Source organism: Salvelinus alpinus, chromosome 3, assembly GCF_045679555.1.
Source record: "Salvelinus alpinus chromosome 3, SLU_Salpinus.1, whole genome shotgun sequence".
Lineage (NCBI taxonomy): Eukaryota > Metazoa > Chordata > Actinopteri > Salmoniformes > Salmonidae > Salvelinus > Salvelinus alpinus.
In genome coordinates, this window is record NC_092088.1 from 37,110,468 (window position 1) to 37,132,339 (window position 21,872).

General features: G+C 43.7%; 2 protein-coding genes across 12 annotated transcripts in view; both read right to left on the bottom strand.

The window, feature by feature from the left end:
* sufu (suppressor of fused homolog (Drosophila)) overlaps window positions 1–8,714 on the bottom strand; it is a 33,495-nt gene extending 24,781 nt beyond the window's left edge. For all 3 annotated transcript variants that reach the window (XM_071392643.1, XM_071392642.1, XM_071392641.1), the window contains exon 1: window positions 8,205–8,714. In XM_071392643.1, coding sequence (XP_071248744.1) covers window positions 8,205–8,353 — 149 coding nt within the window. In that variant the 5' untranslated portion in view covers window positions 8,354–8,714. The remainder of the gene's footprint in view (window positions 1–8,204) is intronic.
* A 1,001-nt stretch (window positions 8,715–9,715) lies between these two features.
* Window positions 9,716–13,658, bottom strand: LOC139570624 (putative nuclease HARBI1). 9 transcript variants are annotated; one of them, XR_011674131.1, is made up of 9 exons: window positions 13,037–13,658; window positions 12,679–12,749; window positions 12,415–12,591; window positions 12,263–12,297; window positions 12,094–12,180; window positions 11,723–12,006; window positions 10,955–11,643; window positions 10,562–10,673; window positions 9,716–10,467 (listed from the first exon to the last, which is right to left on the bottom strand). XR_011674131.1 is itself a non-coding variant. In XM_071392649.1 (9 exons), the coding sequence occupies exons 6-9, from the start codon at window positions 11,424–11,426 to the stop codon at window positions 10,097–10,099; spliced, it is 1,071 nt and encodes a 356-aa protein (XP_071248750.1). In that variant the 5' UTR covers window positions 11,427–11,643; window positions 11,723–12,180; window positions 12,263–12,324; window positions 12,415–12,591; window positions 12,679–12,749; window positions 13,037–13,645; the 3' UTR covers window positions 9,716–10,096. The 9 variants fall into 9 exon arrangements, 6 of the variants coding, with proteins under 6 accessions (XP_071248750.1, XP_071248748.1, XP_071248745.1 ...); XR_011674130.1 differs by having other exon boundaries at window positions 10,770–11,643; XM_071392649.1 differs by adding an exon at window positions 10,770–10,885 and having other exon boundaries at window positions 11,723–12,180; window positions 12,263–12,324; window positions 13,037–13,645.
* Between the last annotated feature and the right edge of the window lie 8,214 nt (window positions 13,659–21,872).

Sequence of the window (21,872 nt, forward strand, 5' to 3'; positions counted from 1 at the left end):
AATTGTAATGGCTTAGCAGATAAGAAAAGATTATCAGTATTTACCTGGCTAAAAGAGAACGAATATAATATCTATTGTTTACAGGAAACTCATTCAACAATTTTAGATGAAGTTGTGGGAAAAGGACTGGGGGACGAAATATATTTCTCCCATGGGCAAAGAAATTCAAAAGGGGTGATCGTTTTAATTAACAGTCATTTTGATCCAAATGTGCAAATTGTCCAAACAGATCATCAAGGTAGATGGATTATTTTAAATATGTTATTGGACAATAAACAGATATGGCTTATACGATACGGTCCACATAATGATGATCCAAGCTTCTTTGAAAATATATAAGAATTTATCATCAACTCTACTAGCAACACTAGACTCCATTATTATGGTGGGAGATTTTAAATACAGTCTTAAAATACCTCTATGGACCGTAAAGGAAAATCAACCTCTTAAAGAAATCATGAATGTCATGGATATATTGGAATTAGTGGCTATATGGAGGCTTAAATACCCTGACCTAGTGAGATATCCATTGCGGAGGCTTAAATCAAGCTAGTCGTCTTGCTTACTTTCTTATGTCATTCTCTCTGGCACAAAAAGTTTTTAAAAAGTGTTGATAGGGGACAGAATGCGGTCGGATCACATAATTGGCATATATATTACTCTTACAGAATTTCCACGTGGGCGAGGATATTGGAAATTTAATCAAAGCCTACTAGATTATATTTTTTTTTTAACTAAGACAGAATAATTTATAACTGTCTTTTTCAGGCATAACAGAGGTACAGCAGATCCCCTTATTATATGGGACACTTTTAAAATGTGCCTTGAGGCCATGCAATTCAGTACTCATCTATAAAACAAAAGCCATTTAGATTCAAAGAGTCCATATTAACAAAGGAAATTGAAGGTACAGTTAGATAGCAATAAAAACTGTACCATAGAGGCACAGAATAAGTTAGAGGAAAAACAAAAATAAATGGAGGAACTTAATCAAGAGAGATCCAGTGTAGTCTATAATAAAAATAAAGCGAACTGGGTGGAATATGGGGTTAAAATGAACCAAATAATTTTTCAATCTTCAATATAGAAATGCTACCAAAATGTTTTATTGAAACGTGTTACAAATGATAGTCACATGATTCACCATTATTAGCATGTTTCAACCACTCCTTTATAAATGGTAGATTATCAGACACGCAACAAGAAGATCTGATATCATTATTAATGAAACAGGACCCAAGTGGTATATACAAAGATCCAGTGCACAAAAAAGAAAATTGGAGGCCTCTTACACTTCAGTGTTGATGCAAAAATACTAGCTAAATGCTTGGCACATAGAACTAAAAAAGTATTGTCAGATATTATTCATCTTAATAAGACAGTTTTTTTTTACATGGACGATACATTGGAGATAATATAAGACAAGTACTGGAAACAATATAATACTATGAAATATCAGTGACACCAGGCCTGGTTTTCATAGCTGATTTTGAAAAGGCTTTTGATAAAGTACAACTGGAGTTTAAATATAAATGCCTAGAATATTTACATTTTGGGGAATCTCTTATGAAATGAGTTAAAGTTATGTATAGTAACCCTAGGTGTAAAATAGTAAATAATGGCTACATAAAAGTTTTAAACTGTCCAGAGGAGTAAAACAAGGTTGTCCACAATCGGCATATCTATTTATTATTGCAATCGAAATGTTAGCAGTTAAAATAAGATCCAACAATATTAAGGAATAACACATCCGTGGTTTAAAAACAAAGGTGTCATTGTACGCTGAAGAATCATGTTCTTTTCAAATCAAAATGTATTGGTCACATACACATGGTTAGCAGATGTTAATGCGAGTGAAGCGAAATGCTTGTGCTTCTAGTTCTGACCATACAGTAATATCTAACAAGTAATCTAACAATTTCACAACAACTACCTTATACACAAACAAACACACGTGTAAAGGAATGAATAAGAATGTGTACATACATATTACAGGTCGACCGATTATGATTTTTCAACGCCGATACCGATTATTGGAGGACAAAAAAAGCCGATACCGATTAATCGTCCGATTTATATAAATAAAATAAAAACATTTTCACATTTTATATATATATATATATATCATACACAGACACATTTTTGTAATAATGACAACTGCAACAATACTGAATGAACAATGAACACTTTTATTTTAACTTAATATAATACATAAATACACACACACAGCTCTGAAGTGACAATGATACTGAAGAGTCTGCTTAGGAGACAAATACTCTCAACTGTTTGAATAAAAATAGAGTTTAAGTTACCTGTGATGAATGTTGAAAACAAAAACTGTCATTTCTATACGCAGGAAATCCTATTTTAATAATGGGCATGGTAAGAATTGACGACCAAAGTGCGAGTCATAATTCCCATGACACCTTCTAGCAAAATCTGAAAAGCGGTTCCTTCATTTATTCCATAGGATATTTTTTAGATTCACTTAAAATAAGGTCTGTGTTTCGTGTAGGCTTACACCACCTTGCCAATTTTATAACTGTGTAGATATCCATAGGACAAGGTAACTCTGATCAATATTGGCTAAATATAAGCGAAGCTCATTTTTTTTGTAGAGTGGATTTATGAAAATATGTTGACAAACGTTACCTTATCCTAGTGAGATTTACACGGGTATCAAAACGTCGAGGCGGTTTAAGCCTGCACGAAACACAGACCTTATTTTAAGTAGATCAAGACATTCTCTATGGAAGACATGAACGGTAAAGTAACGAAGGAAACCCTTTCAAGTTCAGCCGCAAGTTATTACAGGAATTATAAAGTGTCGACTATTTCTCTCTAATCCGGAAACTATCACCTCGAAAACAAAACGTTTATTCCGTTCCGTATTTTATCTAACGGGTGGCATCCATGAGTCTAAATATTCCTGTTACATTGCACAACCTTCAATGTTATGTCATAACAAATTACGTAAGATTCTGGCAAATTAGTTCGCAAAGAGCCAGGCGGCCCAAACTGTTGCATATACCCTGACTCTGTCATTTCTCTTGCGTTCATTGCACGCACAATTTCACCTGGTTAATATTGCCTGCTAACCTGGATTTCTTTTAGCTAAATATGCAGGTTTAAAAATATATACTTGTGTATTGCTTTTAAGAAAGGCATTGATGTTTATGGTTAAGTACATATTGGAGCAATGACAGTCATTGATTGATTGTTTTTTATAAGATAAGTTTAATGCTAGCTAGCAATTTACCTTAGCTTACTGCATTCGCGGCACAGGCAGGCTCCTCCTGGAGTGCAATGTAATCAGTGTTAGAGCATTGGACTAGTTAACTGTAAGGTTGCAAGATTGGATACCCCGAGCTGACAAGGTTAGAACGTTCCTAGGCCGTCATTGAAAATAAGAATGTGTTCTTAACTGACTTGCCTAGTTAAATAAAGGTGTGTTCAAAAATAAGAATAAAAAATTAAATTAAATTTAATCGGCGCCCAAAAATACCGATTTCCGATTGTTATGAAAACTTGAAATCGGCCCCGATTAATCGGCCATTATGATTAATCGGTCGACCTCTAGTATGTATGTATGTTTATGTATGCATATGTATGGGTATGCACGTGTATGTATATGGAGATATATATTTACCCCAAAAAAATGGGGGATTGGAAAAGATGCAGACAATTACATTGATGGAAGCAACAACCTTCCTGCAATATTAAGCTGACACACACCTAAAAAAATTAAAAATAATAATAATATAAGGGGTGGGGATCTATGTATATTCGTAAACAACAGCTGGTGCACAATTTATTGAAGTCTCGAGGTCTTGCTCGCCTGAGGTAGAGTATCTCATGATAGGCTGTAGACCACACTATTTACCAAGAGAGTTTACATCTATATTCTTTGTAGCGGTCTGTTTACCACCACAAACCGATGCTGATAATAAGACAGCACTCAATGAGCTGTATACGGCCATAAGCAAACAGGAAAACACTCATACTGAGACGGCGGTCCTAGTGGCAGGGGACTTTTATGCAAGGAAACTTAAATTTAACCTAATTAACCTTAACCTAATCCGTTTAACCTAATAGCATACTAAATGTGCAACCAGGGGGGGAAAAAACTCAAACACCTTTACTAAAAACAAAGATGTGTACAAAACTCTCCTTCGCCCTCCATTTGGCAAATCTGACCATAATTATATCCTCTTGATTCCTGCTTACAAGCAAAAACAGGAAGCACCAGTGACTCAGTCAATAAAAATGTGGTCAGATGAAGCAGATGCTAAGCTGTTTTAATAGCACAAACTGGAAAATGTTCTGGGATTCTTCCGATGGCATAGAGGAGTACACCACATCAGTCACTGGCTTCATCAATAAGTGCATCGATGACATCATCCCCACAGTGACTGTACATACATACCCCAACCAGAAGCCATGGATTACAGGCAACATCCGCACTGAGCTTAAGGCTAGAGCGACTGCTTTCAAGGAGTGAGAGACTAACCCGGACGCTTAAAAGAAATCCTGCTATGCCCTCCAATGAACCATCACAGGCAAAGCATCAATACAGGACTAAGATCGAATCGTACTACACCGGCTCCGACGCTCGTCCGATGGGGCAGGGCTTGCAAACTATTACAGACTACAAAAGGGAACCACAGCCGCGAGCTTCCCAGTGACAGGAGCCTACCAGACGAGCTAAACTACTTCTATGCCAGTGTCGAGACAAGCAACACTGAAACATGCATGAGAGCATCAGCTGTTCCGGGTGACTGTGATCACAGTCTCCATAGCCGATGTGACTAAGACCTTTAAACAGGTCAACACTCACAAGGACGCAGGGCCAGACCAACTGGCAAGTGTCTTCACTGACATTTTCAACCTCTCCCTGTCTGAGTCTGTAATACCAACAAGTTTGAAGCAGACCCCCATAGTCCCTGTGCCCAACAACACATAGGTAACCTGCCGAAATGACTACCGCCCCGTAGCACTCACGTCTGTAGCCATGAAGTGCTTTGAAAGGCTGGTCATGACACACATCAACACCATTATCCCAGAGACCCTAGACCCAATCCCCCCCCCCCCCCTAATTTGCATACTCCCCAATCTCTATTGCACTCAACACTGCCCTTTCCCACCTGGACAAAAGGAACACCTTTGTGAGAATGCTATTCATTGACTACAGATCAGCGTTCAACACCACAGTGCCCTCAAAGCTCATCATTAAGCTAAAGACCTTGGGACTAAACACGTCCCTCTGCAACTGGATCCTGGACTTCCTCACGGGCCGCACCCAGGTGGTGAGGGTAGGTAACAACACATCCGCCACGCTGATCCTCAACACGGGGGCCTCTCAGGGGTGAGTGCTCAGTCCCCTCCTGTACTCTCTGTTCACTCATGACTGCATGGCCAGGCACGACTCCAAAACCATCATTAAGTTTGCTGATGACAACAGCGGTAGGCCTAATCACAGACAACGATGAGACAGCATTTAGGGAGGAGGACAAAGACCTGGCCATGTGTTGTCAGGACAACAACCTCTCCCGCAATGTGATCAAGACAAAGGAGATGATTATGGACTACAGGAAAAGGAGGACCGAGCACGCCTCCATTCTCAACGACAGGGCTGAAGTGGAGCAGGTTGAGAGATTCAAGTTCCTTGGTGTCCACATCACCAACAAACTATCATGGCCCAAACACACCAAGAAAGTCATGAAGAGGGCACAACAAAGCCTAAACCCCCTCAGGAAACTGAAAAGATTTGGCATGGGTCCTCAGATCTTCAAAAGGTTCGACTGCACCATCGAGAGCATCCCGACTGGTAGCGTCACTGCCTGGTGTGGCAACTGCTCGGCTTTCGACCGCAAGGCACTACGGAGGCTAGTGCGTGCAGCCCAGTACATCACCGTGGCCAAGCTTCCTGCCATCCAGGAGCTCTATACCAAGCGTTATCAGAGGAAGGCCCTAAAAATGTTCTAAAGACTCCAGCCACCCATGTCATAGACTGTTGTCTCTGCTATGGCAAGTGGTACCGGAACGCCAAGTCGAGGTCCAAAAGACTTCACAGCTTCTACCCCCAAGCCATAAGACTCCTTTACAGCTAATCAAATGGCTACCCAAACTATTTGCATTTCTCCCCTCCTCCCCTCTTTTACACTGCTGCTACTCTCGGTTTATTATGTGTGCAGTCACTAGCTCTACCTACATGTACATAAACTCAGCAAAAAAATAAGTCCTCTTACTGTCAACTGCGTTTATTTTCAGCAAACTTAACCTGTGTAGATATTTGTATGAACATAAGATTCAACAACTGAGACAAACTGAACAAGTTCCACAGACATGTGACTAACAGAAATTGAAAAATGTGTCCTCTGTGGGGGGAGTCAAAAGTAACAGTCAGTATCTGGCCACCAGCTGCATTGAGTACTGCAGTGCATCTCCTTCTCATGGACTGCACCAGATTTGACAGTTCTTGCTGTGAGATGTTACCCCACTTCCACCATGGAGCCATACTGCTCGTTCTGTGCATGATTTCATGCAAGACAGGAATGTCAGTGTTCTGTCATGGCCAGCGACGAGCCCGTATCTCAATCCCATTGAGCACGTCTGGCACCTGCAAGTTCCCGGACATTTCTGGGGGGAATGGCTCTAGCCCTCACCCTCCGATCCAACAGGTCCCAGACGTGCTCAATGTGATTGAGATGCGGGCTCGTCGCTGGCCATGACAGAACACTGACATTCCTGTCTTGCATGAAATCATGCACAGAACGAGCAGTATGGCTTGTGCCATTGTCATGCTGGAGGGTCATGTCAGGATGAGCCTGCAGGAAGGGTACCACATAAGGGAGGAGGATGTCTTCCCTGTAAGGCACAGCGTTGAGATTGCCTGCAATGACAACAAGCTCAGTCCGATGATGTTGTGACACACGGCCCCAGACCATGACGGACCCTCCCTCCAAATCGATCCAGCTCCACAGTACAGGCCTCAGTGTAACGCTCATTCCTTCGACGATAAACGCAAATCCGACCATTACCCCCAGTGAGACAAAACCGCGACTCGTCAGTGAAGAGCACTTTTTGCCAGTCCTGTCTGGTCCAGCGGCGGTGGGTTTGTGCCCATAGGCGACGTAGTTGCCTGTGATGTCCGGTGAGGACCTGCCTTACAACAGGCCTACAAGCCCTCAGTCCAGCCTCTCTGAGCCTATTGCGGACAGTCTGAGCACTGATGGAGGGATTGTGTGTTCCTTGTGTAACTCAGGCAGTTGTTGTTGCCATCCTGTACCTGGTGTGATGTTCAGATGTACCGATCCTGTGCAGGTGTTGCTACACGTGGTCTGCCACTGCGAGGACGATCAGCTGTCTGACCTGTCTCCCTGTCTTAGGCGTCTCACAGTACGGACATTGCAATTTACTGCCCTGGTCACATCTTCAGTCCTCCTTGCAGCATGCCTAAGGCACGTTCACTCAGATGAGCAGGGACCTTGGGCATCTTTCTTTTTGTGTTTTTCAGAGTCAGTAGAAAGGCCTCTTTAGTGTCCTAAGTTTCCATAACTGTGACCTTAATTGCAGACGTTAGTGTCTTAACAACTGTTCCACAGGTGCATGTTCATTAATTGTTTATGGTTCATTGAACAAGCATGGGAATTAGTGTTTAAACCCTTTACAATGAAGATCTGTTAAGTTATTTGGATTTTTACTAATTATCTTTGAAAGACAGGGTCATTTCTTTTTTTAGCAGAGTTTATTACCACGACTAACCGGTACCCCGTGTATATAGCCTCGCTAGTGTTATTTTACTGCTTCTCTTTAATTATTTGTTAATTATCTATTTTTTACTTAACACGTATTTTTCTTAAAATTACATTGTGTTGTGTTGGTTAAGGGCTTGTAAGTAAACATTTCCCTCAGGTCTACTACACCTGTTGTATTCGGCGCATGTGACCAATACAATTTGATTTGTTACTTTCTCTTACGTTGTCATAACAATTGTATTTCTTTGTTTGTCTTTGATGTTACTGTCTTATATTTGATTCAATAAAAAGTCGCCACTCAACTCAATCGTAAATCGTTGAGTTTTAGGCTACTAGCTAAGTTAACGTTCTCGCCGTATCCTGTTACCTTGGAGGGTTGTTATCTAGCTAAGTTAACATAGCTGGTTTACAAAGTTATGTATCCAGAAGAAGACGTTATCTACTCACCAGTATTTTACAATGGCTGTAACTTGTAAGGGGTTGGCCTGGTCGGGGTAGAGGAGCCTGCATTCCCCGTAGATTGCCTGCAGACCCGGGGGGAAGAGTGACGCCAGGCAGGGGGCTGCTGGTCCGCTGGTAGGCCGCACTTCGTCCATCCCCTACTGCTTCAGAAAGCTGGGAATACCTCCAAGGGCGACACAAATTACTTTCTTCGGGAAGATAAGGGAGAATCCCTCGGCTTACTGTTGGTTGATGGAACAACAGTAACTGTATTTTGAATTGTTGATATTGTTTAGAAGCAAAAGTAAACTGTCGCCCCACGATTGTTATCCCCAGTCAATGTTGTTCGCTCCCACCTATTAAAACTTTTCCTCATTGGTTTGGGCTGTAGAAAGGAACGGAGGAACTGGTCAAGTTCGTTTTGCATGTCCCGGTGCCCCGTTCGAACGGGGTTTACATCATTTTAGATCATTCAATTGGTCTTAAGTGAGACATCCACTCACCCGGGGTTACGGGACATGCGCCACTAATTGAGTGATGTTTACTCAATCCAATCAAAGTGCCATTCTTGGGTAGGCGGTTCCAAATACAGAGATGTGGTTGGCTGAACAATTGTCAATCATTACCTGAGACCCTTTCGCAAGAACATGAACTTTTCCTCAAGTTTGTGATCACATTACAATTGATCATAATGTGTGTTTATTTTTGAGGGTGAAAAGTTCTGAATGTTGCAGTTATTTTCGCCCCTAAGAAAATACATGTTCAATACCAGGGGCCTGTTGCACAAAACTAGGATAAGGGATTAAGCCAGGATATCTTGGTGATCCTGGCTCAATTGATCCGTAATCCGGTTGCACTAAAGATGGATAGGGGGCAGGAGGATATGTTATGGTATAAATTACCATGGAGATTTATTCTGTGGAGCTAGCCTGCTCCAGACCAGGCTAAATTCCAGGATCTATTTAATCTCATCCCTAATGTCAGTCAGCAGTCACCACAAATGGAAACCAATAGTTATTTCACTGCTCACTATACATTGTTATCACATATAACTAGACCCACTGTTATTATTTAAACGTTTGTGATCATTAATTTCAATGATTTTGGATAAAAAATGATTTTTAGATGATGTTGCTATCATTAGATAATTTACAGTTTCCCATAGACTATAAGGCTATATAAAATGATAGAATATTAGGGCCACAGAGGGGAAAAAAACACAAGTCATAATATTGTAACCAGTTGTTTTAAAGGAGGACAGTTGTTAAAATGACAGATGTGGGGCATTTCGTGAAATTGTACTTCAGTATGGTTTCATAAACAAAGACATGCTGATGTGCCAGAATATTAAGTATCACATTGTCATAAGTATCAAAACTGTAAAAACAATATGTAGCTTTTCTGCAGAAAGAACCAGCCTCATAAATTTATGACTTTATCCTTTTTCTTCAGTGTGGCCCTAGTACTCTGTCATATAAACAAATACACATTCCATATGAATATAAAAACACAATGTGTAACATTATGTTCCTTTATTGAATAAGGACAAAACAAAGCAGGTAAACCATCAGCTCCTTTCGAAACTGAAGTCACAGTGACTCTACAAGATGGAAAGCACAGAATCCAAGCATATTATACAAAATGATACATACACATTCAAAGGTCTGTATATAACACACCCTGCATGTCTGCACACTAAAATAAATGCAGGACAAATCCATACACATCAACTGAACAGACAAATGAATGGATGCAGTAGCCTCCCTGCAGCCTTGTATTACACACAGTATACCGCACAAACATCATAAGAGGCCAAATTCGTCAAAAAACGAACCCAAAAAAACCCAAATTCCTCTGCCACCGCAGGACATATTTAACCAAAATTGAAAGCACACATACTAACTAAAATAATTCAACACATATTGGTCCCTCAGCAGCCGACCACTGTCGTCATCAGGGAAGATTGCCGGATTGTCCCAGTCCATGGCTGGTGGCACTCTGGGGGCCCTCTCCTTCCTCAGGCAGGCCACATTGTGGAGGACAGCACAAGCCACAGTAATATCACATGCCCTAACAGGGCTGACCCTTAATTTGTGAAGGCAGTGAAAGCGTGCCTTCAGGAGGCCAAAGGTCATTTCAACTCTGGCCCTGGTCCTGGCATGGGCATGGTTGTAGGCCTGCTGTGCTTCCTGGGGGTCTGTGAAAGGTGTCAGGAGAAAAGGCTGGCAGCCATACCCCCTGTCTCCCAGCAACACACCAGAGAATTCACCTGTCAACACAAAATCTCATCATTACTACCTCATAAACACAGTGATATTCTTGACACAGCCATGATGGTTATAAATAGGGGTTGTGTGGCTTACCTTGTGATAGGCACTGATAGATTTCAGAGGCCCGAAAGATTCTGGAGTCATGGACTGAGCCAGGCCATTTTGCCACAACATTGCTGATCACACAGTCAGCATTGCAGACCATCTGAAATCATAAGATGAGGAATATTACACCAATCAATGCACATCACTGGCAATGCAGAGTGTTCGTCAATGGACAATATCAAAAAGTTATGTTCACCTGAACATTAATGCTGTGAAAGGATTTCCTATTCACAAAATCAGCCTCATGGGCACCTGAGGGGGCTTTTATCCTTATGTGTGTGCAGTCCACTGCACCAATGACATTGGGGAAACCTGTCACACAAAGTAATGAGTATCCTACTATGTGTTAACAGTTGTCCTGTAATTTGTAGATCCTCTTACCTGCAATCCTATAGAACTCCTCTTTGATGTCACAGAGTCTTCTGTGGCCAGGGAAGGAGATGAAGACATCTGCTAATGCTTTGATAGCCAGACACACACTCCTTATTGTGCGGCAAATTGTGGCCTTGTTCAGCTGTTCTGCATCCCCCACTGAGTACAGGAAGGCTCCACTAGCAAAAAAGCGCAAGGCCACACAAACCATTTGCTCCACACTCAGTGCATGGCTCCGTGCAGTGCGGTGCTTAATCCTGGGACCCAGTAGTCTGCATAGATACCTGATGCCATCTGCAGAAAACCTGTATCTTTCATATAGATGGTCATCAGGGAAGGCCAGTGGGTCCAACCGGTCCCTGAAGACCCTTTCTCGCCTGAAGGCTCTCCTCAGCACAAGTGCTTCTTCATCCACCACATCTCGCACGAATGGGCATGCCATTGTCAGAGCAGAAAGGAACACACAATTTTGGGCCTTCATATAGGCTAGTGGCCACACCTGGTGCTGGGGGGGTGGGCAAAAGAGGGCGATGCCTTATAACGATGACTTGGTTGTACTGATTGCTGGGAAAATAAAAAAAACCTTAGAAAGATGCCACCGTCCTGTGTGCTCACAATAAGAGCTCATATGTCATGGCTCACTTGACTTTACGAGAATATACCTAATTTTTATTTTGAGCTGTGTCATCTTCTTGGAGCTGGGGGAGGAAAGAAAAATAATGATTAATACATTTGTGTTACAGTTAGCATACAGTGTACATTGAAGGCATATCTCACCTCCCTCTCAAGTTTTTTTATTTCAAGGTCCAGTTTCCTAATTGTCCTCTTTTTTATTTCGGACTCCAGTGCAAGATTTTCCATCTTTTTCTTCTTGTACTGAATGTCTATGTCTGCCAGTTCTATTTGGCGCCGGAGGTGGTTGCCATACAACTTTCTGATAGCTTGTGAGCTCTGTGAACACAATACAATTAGCGCAGCTGGAATTTGGCAGGATGTGGTGTCCTTTTATTAATACGCACTATGTTGCCAGGCTGATTTTCCCACTGTATAGCATCTGGGTCCTGTAAAAGAAATTAGATTTTTTGATTTTGATGAGGACTCCTCACCATTGTAGAGTAAATAGTACTTTCACAGTCTTAACATGATACCTCATGCCTTCTGGAATCCAGAGAGATGGTCTCCTCCTCATCATCGTCTCCATCATGTGCTGTTGCTGCTGCACTGGGGCCTTCACCCTATCACATTTAATCAGATTCATATTGAAGCTAGTAGACAAGACATGCCAGGCCTACAGTATGCCTTTGATGGAGTACTCACTGGATCAGCATCGTCTGGTGCTTGTGCTGGTGGCTCTTACAGGAACACAGTGCTGCCAGACACTGCAAGGCAATAGGTAAACCAAAGTCAGACAGTCCAAATTGATTCAATATGAATGTGGTTGTATCCCATGTAGAGATGGAAGGACATACCTTGAATGAAGCGGGTGGCATCTTGGGAGGAACCTATGCTCGTCTCTTTCCCCCCAGGGATCCCCTCTAAGACGGGCCTGCCTTTATTTAGCTCCAAGGCCATGTCCTCTGCTGGGGTAAGGTCAGCCTTTGGTGACCCACCACCCGTGCCTTGTCTGTGGGTATTCTTTTTCACTGCTAAAACAGTACAGACAATGTGTGAGCAGGCACCTTCTGGGTACAATATATGCTTGTGCTTTGTTAAATATTAGTCAGGGACCATACCATTCTGCAGAATGTTCTTGTATTTGATTTTGACCTGCTGCCATGTCCGTTTTGGCCCGTTCATGTTTAATCTACACACACACACACACACACACATTTAATGGAGTCACACTGCAAAAAATTACTTGGTATTTTTGTCTTGTTTTCAGTAAAAATATCAAAAAATTTATCATGGCTTTATACAGTGTGATGGAGTTACTTTACACAATTTCACTCATATCTGCAGTGCATTTCAATTAAAAATTTAACCGTTTCATAATTACAGTACAACTGCATTTTTGGAGATGTGAATTAAATATTTGAATTGTAATTGTGATGTTTCAGCGGAGCGGTGAGTGTGTAATTGTGCACTACTTACGCATTCAGGCGGTCTGCAATACTTTGCCACGCTTTTTCTCTTTGCTTTATCACTGTGGCGGTGTTGCCTTTCTTCTTAATTATATCTTTTACCTCCTCGTATGCCTCCATGAGGATTTGTGCTTCCGACGGGGAAAAGTACGCGGCTCTAGTTGCCATGGTAAATCAGTTAATCTGTGATCTGTGGCGGGGTCTATTTGAGTGAGCCGTGAGCGCGCACCTATCCAGGATTGGTTTCACCTGGCTTAATGAATCCGTGTCTGCTCATCCTGGCTTGGTCTTTGTGCAACCAATTAAGCCTGGACGCACATGTTTTGGCTTCATTGAGCTCAGCTGAGTCATTTATCCCGGATGTCTTAATTCTACTTTTGTGCAACAGGCCCCTGATATCATATTTATTTCCAATGCAAAGTTATTTACCCTTATTTTACAAGGCAACGACCTGGCGAAAAGAGTTACAGGGGGGAGGAGAGGAGATGAGATGAAGCTTGAGATGATTTGGTTCCCATGATGGTATGAGCATAGACATTAAAAGGGTATGAGGGCCATTTTGGGAATTTAGCCAGCAAAAAAATATAATAGATTTCAATATATTTAAAAGCTATTCGAAATACATGAAGATACATTTGCATCTTTCCTAAAGTGCATGTAATGCCTTAAAACAGGGATGGCCATCTTCGGTGAACTGATTGGTGTCACAGCCCCAGCTAACACACCTGACTCCAATAATCAACTAATCATGATCTTCAGTTTAGAATGCAATTAGTTTAATCAGCTGCGTTTGCTAGGGATGGGAGAAGAGTGTGACACCACACCACTCCGGCCCCCAAGGACTGGAGTTGCCTATCCCTGCCTTGAAATGTATTCCAGAGATGCATGTACATACATTTGCATCTTTGCTCAAATGCAATATTCCAGAAATGCATGGCTATGGTATCAAGTCTACAGAGAGGCGCAGCGGTCTAAGGCACTGCATCTCAGTGCTAGAGGTGTCACTACAGACCCCGGTTCGATTCCAGGCTGTATCACAACCGGCCGTGATTGGAAGTCCCATAGGGCGGCACACAATTGGCCCAGCGTTAGGGTTAGGCCTTCATTGTAAATAAGAATTTGTTCTTAACTGACTTGCCTAGTTAAATAAAAAGCCCAAACTTTGGCAGTGATATAATTAGTTCGCTGGGAAACCTATTGCTATTCTTAGATGTTTTTCTTGACATGGTCAAATAACTCAAGCATAGATTGGTAACTTTTTTTCTATTTTGGCACACAGAAACTACTGGCCAATTGTAACTTGGTCAAAAATAATGGCACAAATGGGCCTATAGGTGGCGCTGTTGTAAGCAATCTCACTTAAAACCTCATATCCGCTGCCCCGTTTGACCTAGAGCCTTAAAACTGTGCATGTCAGTGTCTTTCCTCATGCTGAACAAATTTGCCTCAATGACCCATCTTTCCTCATGCTGAACAAATTTGCCTCAATGACCCATATTGTCCGTCAGAATAGATTTTCCTCCATCTTGGACATTTTGGAAAACCTTTGAAAAATGTATTCTCATGAACCATAGGTCCAAATTACACCAAATTCGGTATGGCCATGGTACATCTCTTAACTTAGTTGAGGGATTGGTTAAGAGATGGCTGAGTTATTGATACTTCATAAAATCAGATTTTACATGTCCATTTAAATCCTTTGTAAATCCACTTCAACTTGAAACTGATTTGGATCATCATAGCAGGCACATGCACAGATAGGGCACATGCCCCTTTGCCTTTCCAGTCTCCAAAGTGTCCTTTTCGGTGGTGGTATAACTTTTTTGTTATTGTTGTTCTGAACCCACTGCACGCAAGTCATCAATACATTTTCATTGTGCTTCACAACCTAAAAAATGTAACATCTTGATTGTTGATCAATGACCAGTCATTAGCATTGGTGCGCATATCCAGATCAGTGATGAGAAATAACTTATTTTATTTCCTACAGTTTGGCCTGGCAAACACAGTAGAAATCATCCATATAAAATTGCCACACCCTGATCTGTTTCACCTGTCTTTGTGCTTGTCTCCACCCCCCTCCAGTTGTCACCCATCTTCCCCATTATCCCCAGTGCATTTATACTTGTGTTCTCTGTTTGTCTGTTGCTAGTTCGTCTTGTCAAGCCTACCAGCATGTGTTTCGCCGTGGTCCTGTGTCTCGCCTAGTCTGTTTTCTTAGCCCTCCTGGTTCTGACCTTTTCAGTCTGCCCTGACCTCGAGCCTGCCTGCCGCCCTGTACCTTTTTGACTCTGACCTAATTAATGAACTTCTCCCTGTCCTCGACCTGCCTATTGCCTACCCCTTGTATTTTAATAAATATCGGAGACTCGAACCATCTGCATCTGGGTCTCGCCCTGTGTCGTTATATAAAATATAGTTTAGCAATCTACTACTGACTCATCTTTGCCTAGAACAATAGGCTACCTGGAGATTTGATTGATCATTTTCGTATTTCAGATAGGCCTAGCTTGGGTGGCTACTGTCCATATGTTTAACAGTGTACATGAAATACATGATACATTACAGAATAACACAGAGTAAATGACTATCACCAATAGGCTAAGACTTAACGAGGTTACACATGTGTTCAGTTCAGAATGATCTTTAAGAGAAAAAACTATGTGTGTCTGAAACAAACAGGAGCTTGGTAGTGTCATGACTCTCCTGTGGGGATCCAAAGATCAGGTTACAATGGAGCAACATCTACAGATCCCTCTCACCCGCAGAGGGGAGGAGGGAGAGATATGGGAAATGTATGTATATTTTATGTCGTCATTAAAAATGGTCTAAAAGTGATATTGTAACTTGAAGAGCTTTCACACTGTGTATATCAGGTTTACATCCTTTATGCTGTGTAGGAAATATCAAGGATGAAGAGAATATTTCTGTTAAGATAGGAATGTGATTTTAGTTTTCTAACGAGACCATAGTTTTTGATTATGTTTTGCTCCATAACTAGCCACGCCCGAGAGAACTCAGAGAGCGTGTCAGTATGACGGAAACACCCCTTTTACCCAAGAGTTTAAAAGACTGAGTTAAGAATTAACTTACCAGACTAGAAGGACTCAAGCTGCAGCTAGGTCTCCATTGGTCACGACCCTGAAAATCAACACAAGTTGAAGACGACAAAGTAGCCTCTAACAATCAATGTTACGGTTAGCTGTTCTAAGTTCTGTATCTAAGAAAGTGAATTTAAGTAGGACCATCCGGTTATTCTCTTCAAATCATCATCGATCACACTGCTCTCATCACAACTCTGTGGATCATCGACACAGCTGATTAACTGTCCTCAGAACACCACTCTTCCAGAACGAGTGAAAGTAAACACAGTCAACTAAGGAGAAGGACATTGTGACCTCTTGTGGACAATCAGAGCCTTACACTTACGAACTAAGGAGAAGGCCCAATCTAACACTTTTCACGAAGCGGAACCCTTTTCACGAAGGCCTGGGTCTAACAGAGATACACAACGAAGACCTTCAACACGTAAATACATGCATTACTTCTTATCCAAACAGGCGGCAGTTCGGGGCAAGGTATTAGGATTACTGTGAGCGTAGTTCCCAAATGTATCCAAGTGTTGTCTCTCTCTCTCTCTCTTTAACTCTCCATCTTTTGTAACAAGTGTCATATTGTGTTAGTCCGCAAGGGACCTCTTTTTTAATCAATAACCTATACCGTGTGTGTGTGTATCCTGTGTTATCATTTGGTTTGTTAGTAAATAAACAATCAAATACATTTGTGTGGTACGGAATGATCAGTAAGACTCTGGTTTGTGCAGTTTCAAGAAGTCTGTGACATTCAGAATGAGATTGATATGAGGTAATGATTAATAAGTGACTGTTATCGGTATATAACATATCTTTAGTTTAATTCGGGAGATGGTAAATATATAAACAACTTATTCCGTGGTGCCCCAAATTCCCAATGAACAATTTAATCGGGTAACAATTAAACATGGTTAATTGATTCAATAAATAACAGTTATCACATTAATGAGTCACGTCACGACGTAGCAAGTTCTCAACGTATGAACAAATTCACTGTCCTTTTAACCAAATTCAAGCAAACTCACGCCCAACCTGAATTAAAATGTCTTTGCACTTTGCTAGTTAAAACAAAAGACAGGAAAACACACCAGATTCTAATCAACTCAAATCTCTAGGGGAGGGTCTGGGTGGGCATCTGTCCGCGGTGGCGGGTCCGGCGCTGGACGAGGACACCACTCCACCATTGTCTTTGTCCCCCTCCTTAGCGTCCTTTGAGTGGCGACCCTCGCCGCCGACCTTGGCCTAGGAACCCTCACAAAGGGCCCCATCAGACTGAGGAGACAGCTCCGAACCGAGAGGTAGCTCAGGACAGAGAGGTAGCTCAGGACAGAGAGGTAGCTCAGGACAGAGAGGCAGCTCAGGACAGAGAGGCAGCTCCGGACTGAATGGCAGCTCCGGACTGAATGGCAGTTCCGGACTGAATGGCAGCTCCGGACTGAATGGCAGCTCCGGACTGGAGGGCAGCTCATGACTGGAGGGCAGCTCATGACGGCTCGAGACAGACGGGCGGCTCTGACGGCTCGGGACAGACGGGCGGCTCAGATGGCGCTGGGCAGGCAGGCAGCTCAGATGGCGCTGGGCAGGCAGGCAGCTCAGATGGCGCCGGGCAGGCAGGCAGCTCAGACGGCGCTGGGCAGGCAGGCAGCTCAGACGGCGCTGGGCAGGCAGGCAGCTCAGACGGCGCTGAGCAGGCAGGCAGCTCAGACGGCGCTGGGCAGGCGGGCAGCTCAGATGGCGCTGGGCAGGCGGGCAGCTCAGATGGCGCTGAGCAGGTAGGCAGCTCAGATGGTGCTGAGCAGGCAGGCAGCTCAGATGGCGCTGGGCAGGCGGGCAGCTCTGACCTGCTGAGGCGCACAGTAGGCCTGGTGCGTGGTGCCAGAACTGGTGGTACCGGACTGGAGACACGCACCACTAGGCGAGTGCGGGGAGCAGGAACAGGGCACACTGGACTCTCAAGGCGCACTATAGGCCTGGTGCGTGGTACCGGCACTGGTGGTACCGGGCTGAGGGCACGCACCTCAGGGCGAGTGCGGGGAGAAGGAACAGTGCGTACAGGGCTCTGGAGATGCACAGGAGGCTTGGTGCGTGGTGCCGGAACTGCTGGTACCGGGCTGGAGACACGCACCACAGGGAGAGTGCGTGGAGGAGGAACAGAGTTCTGGAGACGCACAGGAAGCCTGGTGCGTGGTGTTGGCACCGATGGTACTGGGCTGAGGGCACGCACCTCAAGGCGAGTGCGGGGTGCTGGAACTGGAGGCCTGGTACGTGGCGCCGGCACCGGAGAGCTGGTGCGCTGAGCTGGCACAGGACGTGCAGGGCTAGGAAGGCGCACAGGAGGCCTGGTGCGTGAGGCTGGCACAGTCTTCACCAGACGGCTAGCCCGCAACTCAGGACGAGTATGGAGAGCTGACTCAGGTGACATCAAATCCCCGATATGTTCCGTCGGGCGGATGTCGTGCCTCATGCACCAAACCAGCAAATCCCTAATTTCTCTCTCCTCCAATTTCCCCATTAGATCCTTCAGAGTCTCTACTTTGCTCACCTCCAATACCGCCCTCACTGGCTCTGGTTCCATCCTTGGCTCCTTACGGTAAGCAGGGGGAGTTGGCTCAAGTCTCCTACTTGACCCAGCTACACACCCCTTTAGCCACAAGAAATTTTTGGGGGAGCCTCTCGTGCTTCCAGCCGCTCTGCCTTGCTAGCGCCTCATAATGCTGCCTCTCCGCTTTTGCTGCCTCCAGCTCTGCTTTAGGGCGGCGACATTCCTCTGGCTCTGCCCAGGGTCCTTTTCCGTCCAGCTCATCCTCCCATGTCCACTCCTGAACTCGCTGCTGCTGCTGCTGTCGCTGCTGCCCGTTGCTACGCTGCTTGGTCCGAGATTGGTGGGTGGTTCTGTAACGGCAGCCTTCCTTCTCTTCAAGAGAAGAGGAGGTGTAGCAGGGATCGGACCAACACGCAGCGTAGCCAGTGCTCAACATGTTTAATACGAAACTGTGAACACTTACAAATAACAAAATAATAAATGTGGCAAACCGATACAGTCCTAGCTGGTGCAGAGAAAACACAGAGACAGGAAACAACCACCCACAATCCCCAACACAAAACAAGCCACCTATATATGATTCCCAATCAGAGACAACACAAAACACCTGCCTCTGATTGAGAACCATATTAGGCCAAACATAGAAACAGACAAACTAGACACACAACATAGAATGCCCACCCAGCTCACGTCCTGACCAACACTAAAACAAGCAAAACACACAAGAACTATGGTCAGAACGTGACATCGTATGAGACACTTACTGATGCTGTTTTCTGTTGGAAACACACAGCCGAGGGAAGTGGGCACGGTTCGCTTTTGAAATACTCCCTCTACAAAGAGAATTCTTACCTCTGAATCCACTGATTCGGTCACTCATCTGCATAATGTTTCCCCTGCATGTTTGCGTTCAGTTTCCCAAATGTGTCTGTTACATAGGCAAGGAGACACATTTTCTTGGTATCTTACCTAGTTATTTTCTGATTATCTCACTTTGCTCTTTTGTAGCATTGGCCACTATGTGTGAGTTTTAAATACCCGTTCGCTCCTTGTTGCCTTGACAGATGCTCCCCACCCCTTGGCTGCAACCCTTCTAATTTAGTATACCTTGCACGCACAACCCATGTGGAATTTCAGGTCTCTGGTAGAGTTTGGAACTGCCAATCCGCGTTCAAGAACGCCAAGTTAATTTCAGCCTTGTGCTGCCCTTCAGTCACCCCAGAGTACACAGCTACTCCAGCTACTCCAGCTGCTCTCTCTTCATCTGATTACTGTTTCTCTCATAGTCCAAGAGCATCTGGTCATCGCGGTGGTGGCACAGGGCTACTCATTTCTTCTAACTGGAGATTTTCTCTTTTCTCACTCTCTCACCTGTCAGTCTGCTAATTTGAATTACATGCTGTCACTGTCACTTGTCCACTCAAGCTTAACATTGATGACAGCTATAGCCCACCAGTTGCCCTTGGAGAGTTCCTCATTGAGCTTGACACCTTGATAAGCTCATTTCCTGATGGCTCACCGCTCTTCGTACTTGGCGACTCTCTTTCCCCTCCTTGCCTCTTTTGACCTCACCCTTTCCCAATCCCCTCCAACTCACAAGGCAGGCAATACACTTGACCTCACCTTTACTAGAGGCTGTTCTTCTACTAATCTCACCGCAACCCCCCTCCAGGTCTCTGATCACTACTTTGCTTTCTTTCTGTCTCCCTTTCCTCCAACCCTAGCTACTCAGCCCCTACCCAGATGGTCATGCACCATCGCAATGTTCGCTGTCTTTCTCCCACTACTCTCTCCTCTTCTTTATTGTCTGTATAACATTTATTTTTTATTCATGCTATCCAATTGGTAGTTAGTCTTGTCTCATCGCTGCAACTCCCCTATGGACTCGGGAAAGGCAAAGGTCGAGAGCATGCGTCCTCCGAAACACAACCCTGCCAAGCTGCACTGATTCTTGACACACTGCTCACTTAACCCGGAAGCCAGCTGCACCAATGTGTCGGAAGAAACACCATCCAACTGACAACCAAAGCCAGCTTGCAGGTGCCCGGCCCGCCACAAGGAGTCACTAGAGCACGATGAGGAGAGGATATCCCGGCTGGCAAAACCCTCCCCTAGCCCAGACGACGATGGGCCAATTGTGAGCCGCTTCACAGGTCTCGCCGTCACGGCCAGCTGTGACGCAGCCTGGGATCGAATCCGAGTCTGTAGTCAAATCAAATCTAATTTTATTGGTCACATACACATGGTTAGCAGATGTTAATGTGAGTGTAGGGAAATGCTTGTGCTTCTAGTTCCGACCGTGCAGTAATATCGAACAAGTAATCTAACAATTTCACAACTACCTTATACACACAGCTGTAAAGGAATGAATAAGAATATGTACATATAAATATATGGATGAGAGATGGCCATGCGGCACAGGCAAGATGCAGTAGATGGTATAGAGTACAGTATATACATATGAGATGAGTAATGTAGGGTATGTAAACATTATATGAAGTGGCATTGATTAAGTGACTAGTGATACATTTTCTTACTAACAATTTTTAATTATTAAAGTGGCTAGAGATTTGAGTCAGTATGTTGGCAGCAGCCACTCAATGCTAGTGATGGCTGTTTAAAACTTCTTGTGAATAGGGGGCGCTGTTTTCACTTTGGGAAAAAATCGTGCCCAATTTAAACGGCCTCGTACTCTATTCTAGATCGTACAATATGCATATTATTATTACTATTGGATAGAAAACACTCTCAAGTTTCTAAAACTGTTTGAATTATATCTGTGAGTAAAACAGAACTCATTTGGCAGCAAACTTCCAGACAGGAAGTGAAAAATCTGAAAACGATGCTCTGTTCCAGGGCCTGCCTATTCAATTGCCTAATTTCTATGGATTTGCATGCACTGCATACGCCTTCCACTAGATGTCAACAGGCAGTGGAAGGTGTAATGGGGTGTCTAGCTTGATCTGAGGTCGAACAAGAGCTCTTGGAACGACGTGACCACAATTTCCTTTCTCTACCTAGGCGCGGGAAGGACATCAGCATTGGCTTCTGAAAAGCGTTCGGTATAGACGGTGGATGTCTCCGGCTCTGATTTTATTTGATAGATGTGATGAAAACATCATAAAGTAGTTTTTTTCAACCGAGTTGTATCAGTTTATTCAACGTTTATTGCAACTTTTGGAATTTTCCTTTCTTTGCGTCAGGAGAATTTG

Excerpts from the sequence above, each read along its gene's own strand:
- LOC139570624 (XM_071392649.1), bottom strand. The coding sequence starts at position 11,426 with ATGAAGGCCCAAAATTGTGTGTTCCTTTCTGCTCTGACAATGGCATGC. Across the intron at positions 10,886-10,954 it reads GGAGTTCTATAGGATTGCAG|GTTTCCCCAATGTCATTGGT; the intron begins GTAAGAGGATCT and ends TTTGTGTGACAG. Across the intron at positions 10,674-10,769 it reads TTCACAGCATTAATGTTCAG|ATGGTCTGCAATGCTGACTG; the intron begins GTGAACATAACT and ends TTATGATTTCAG.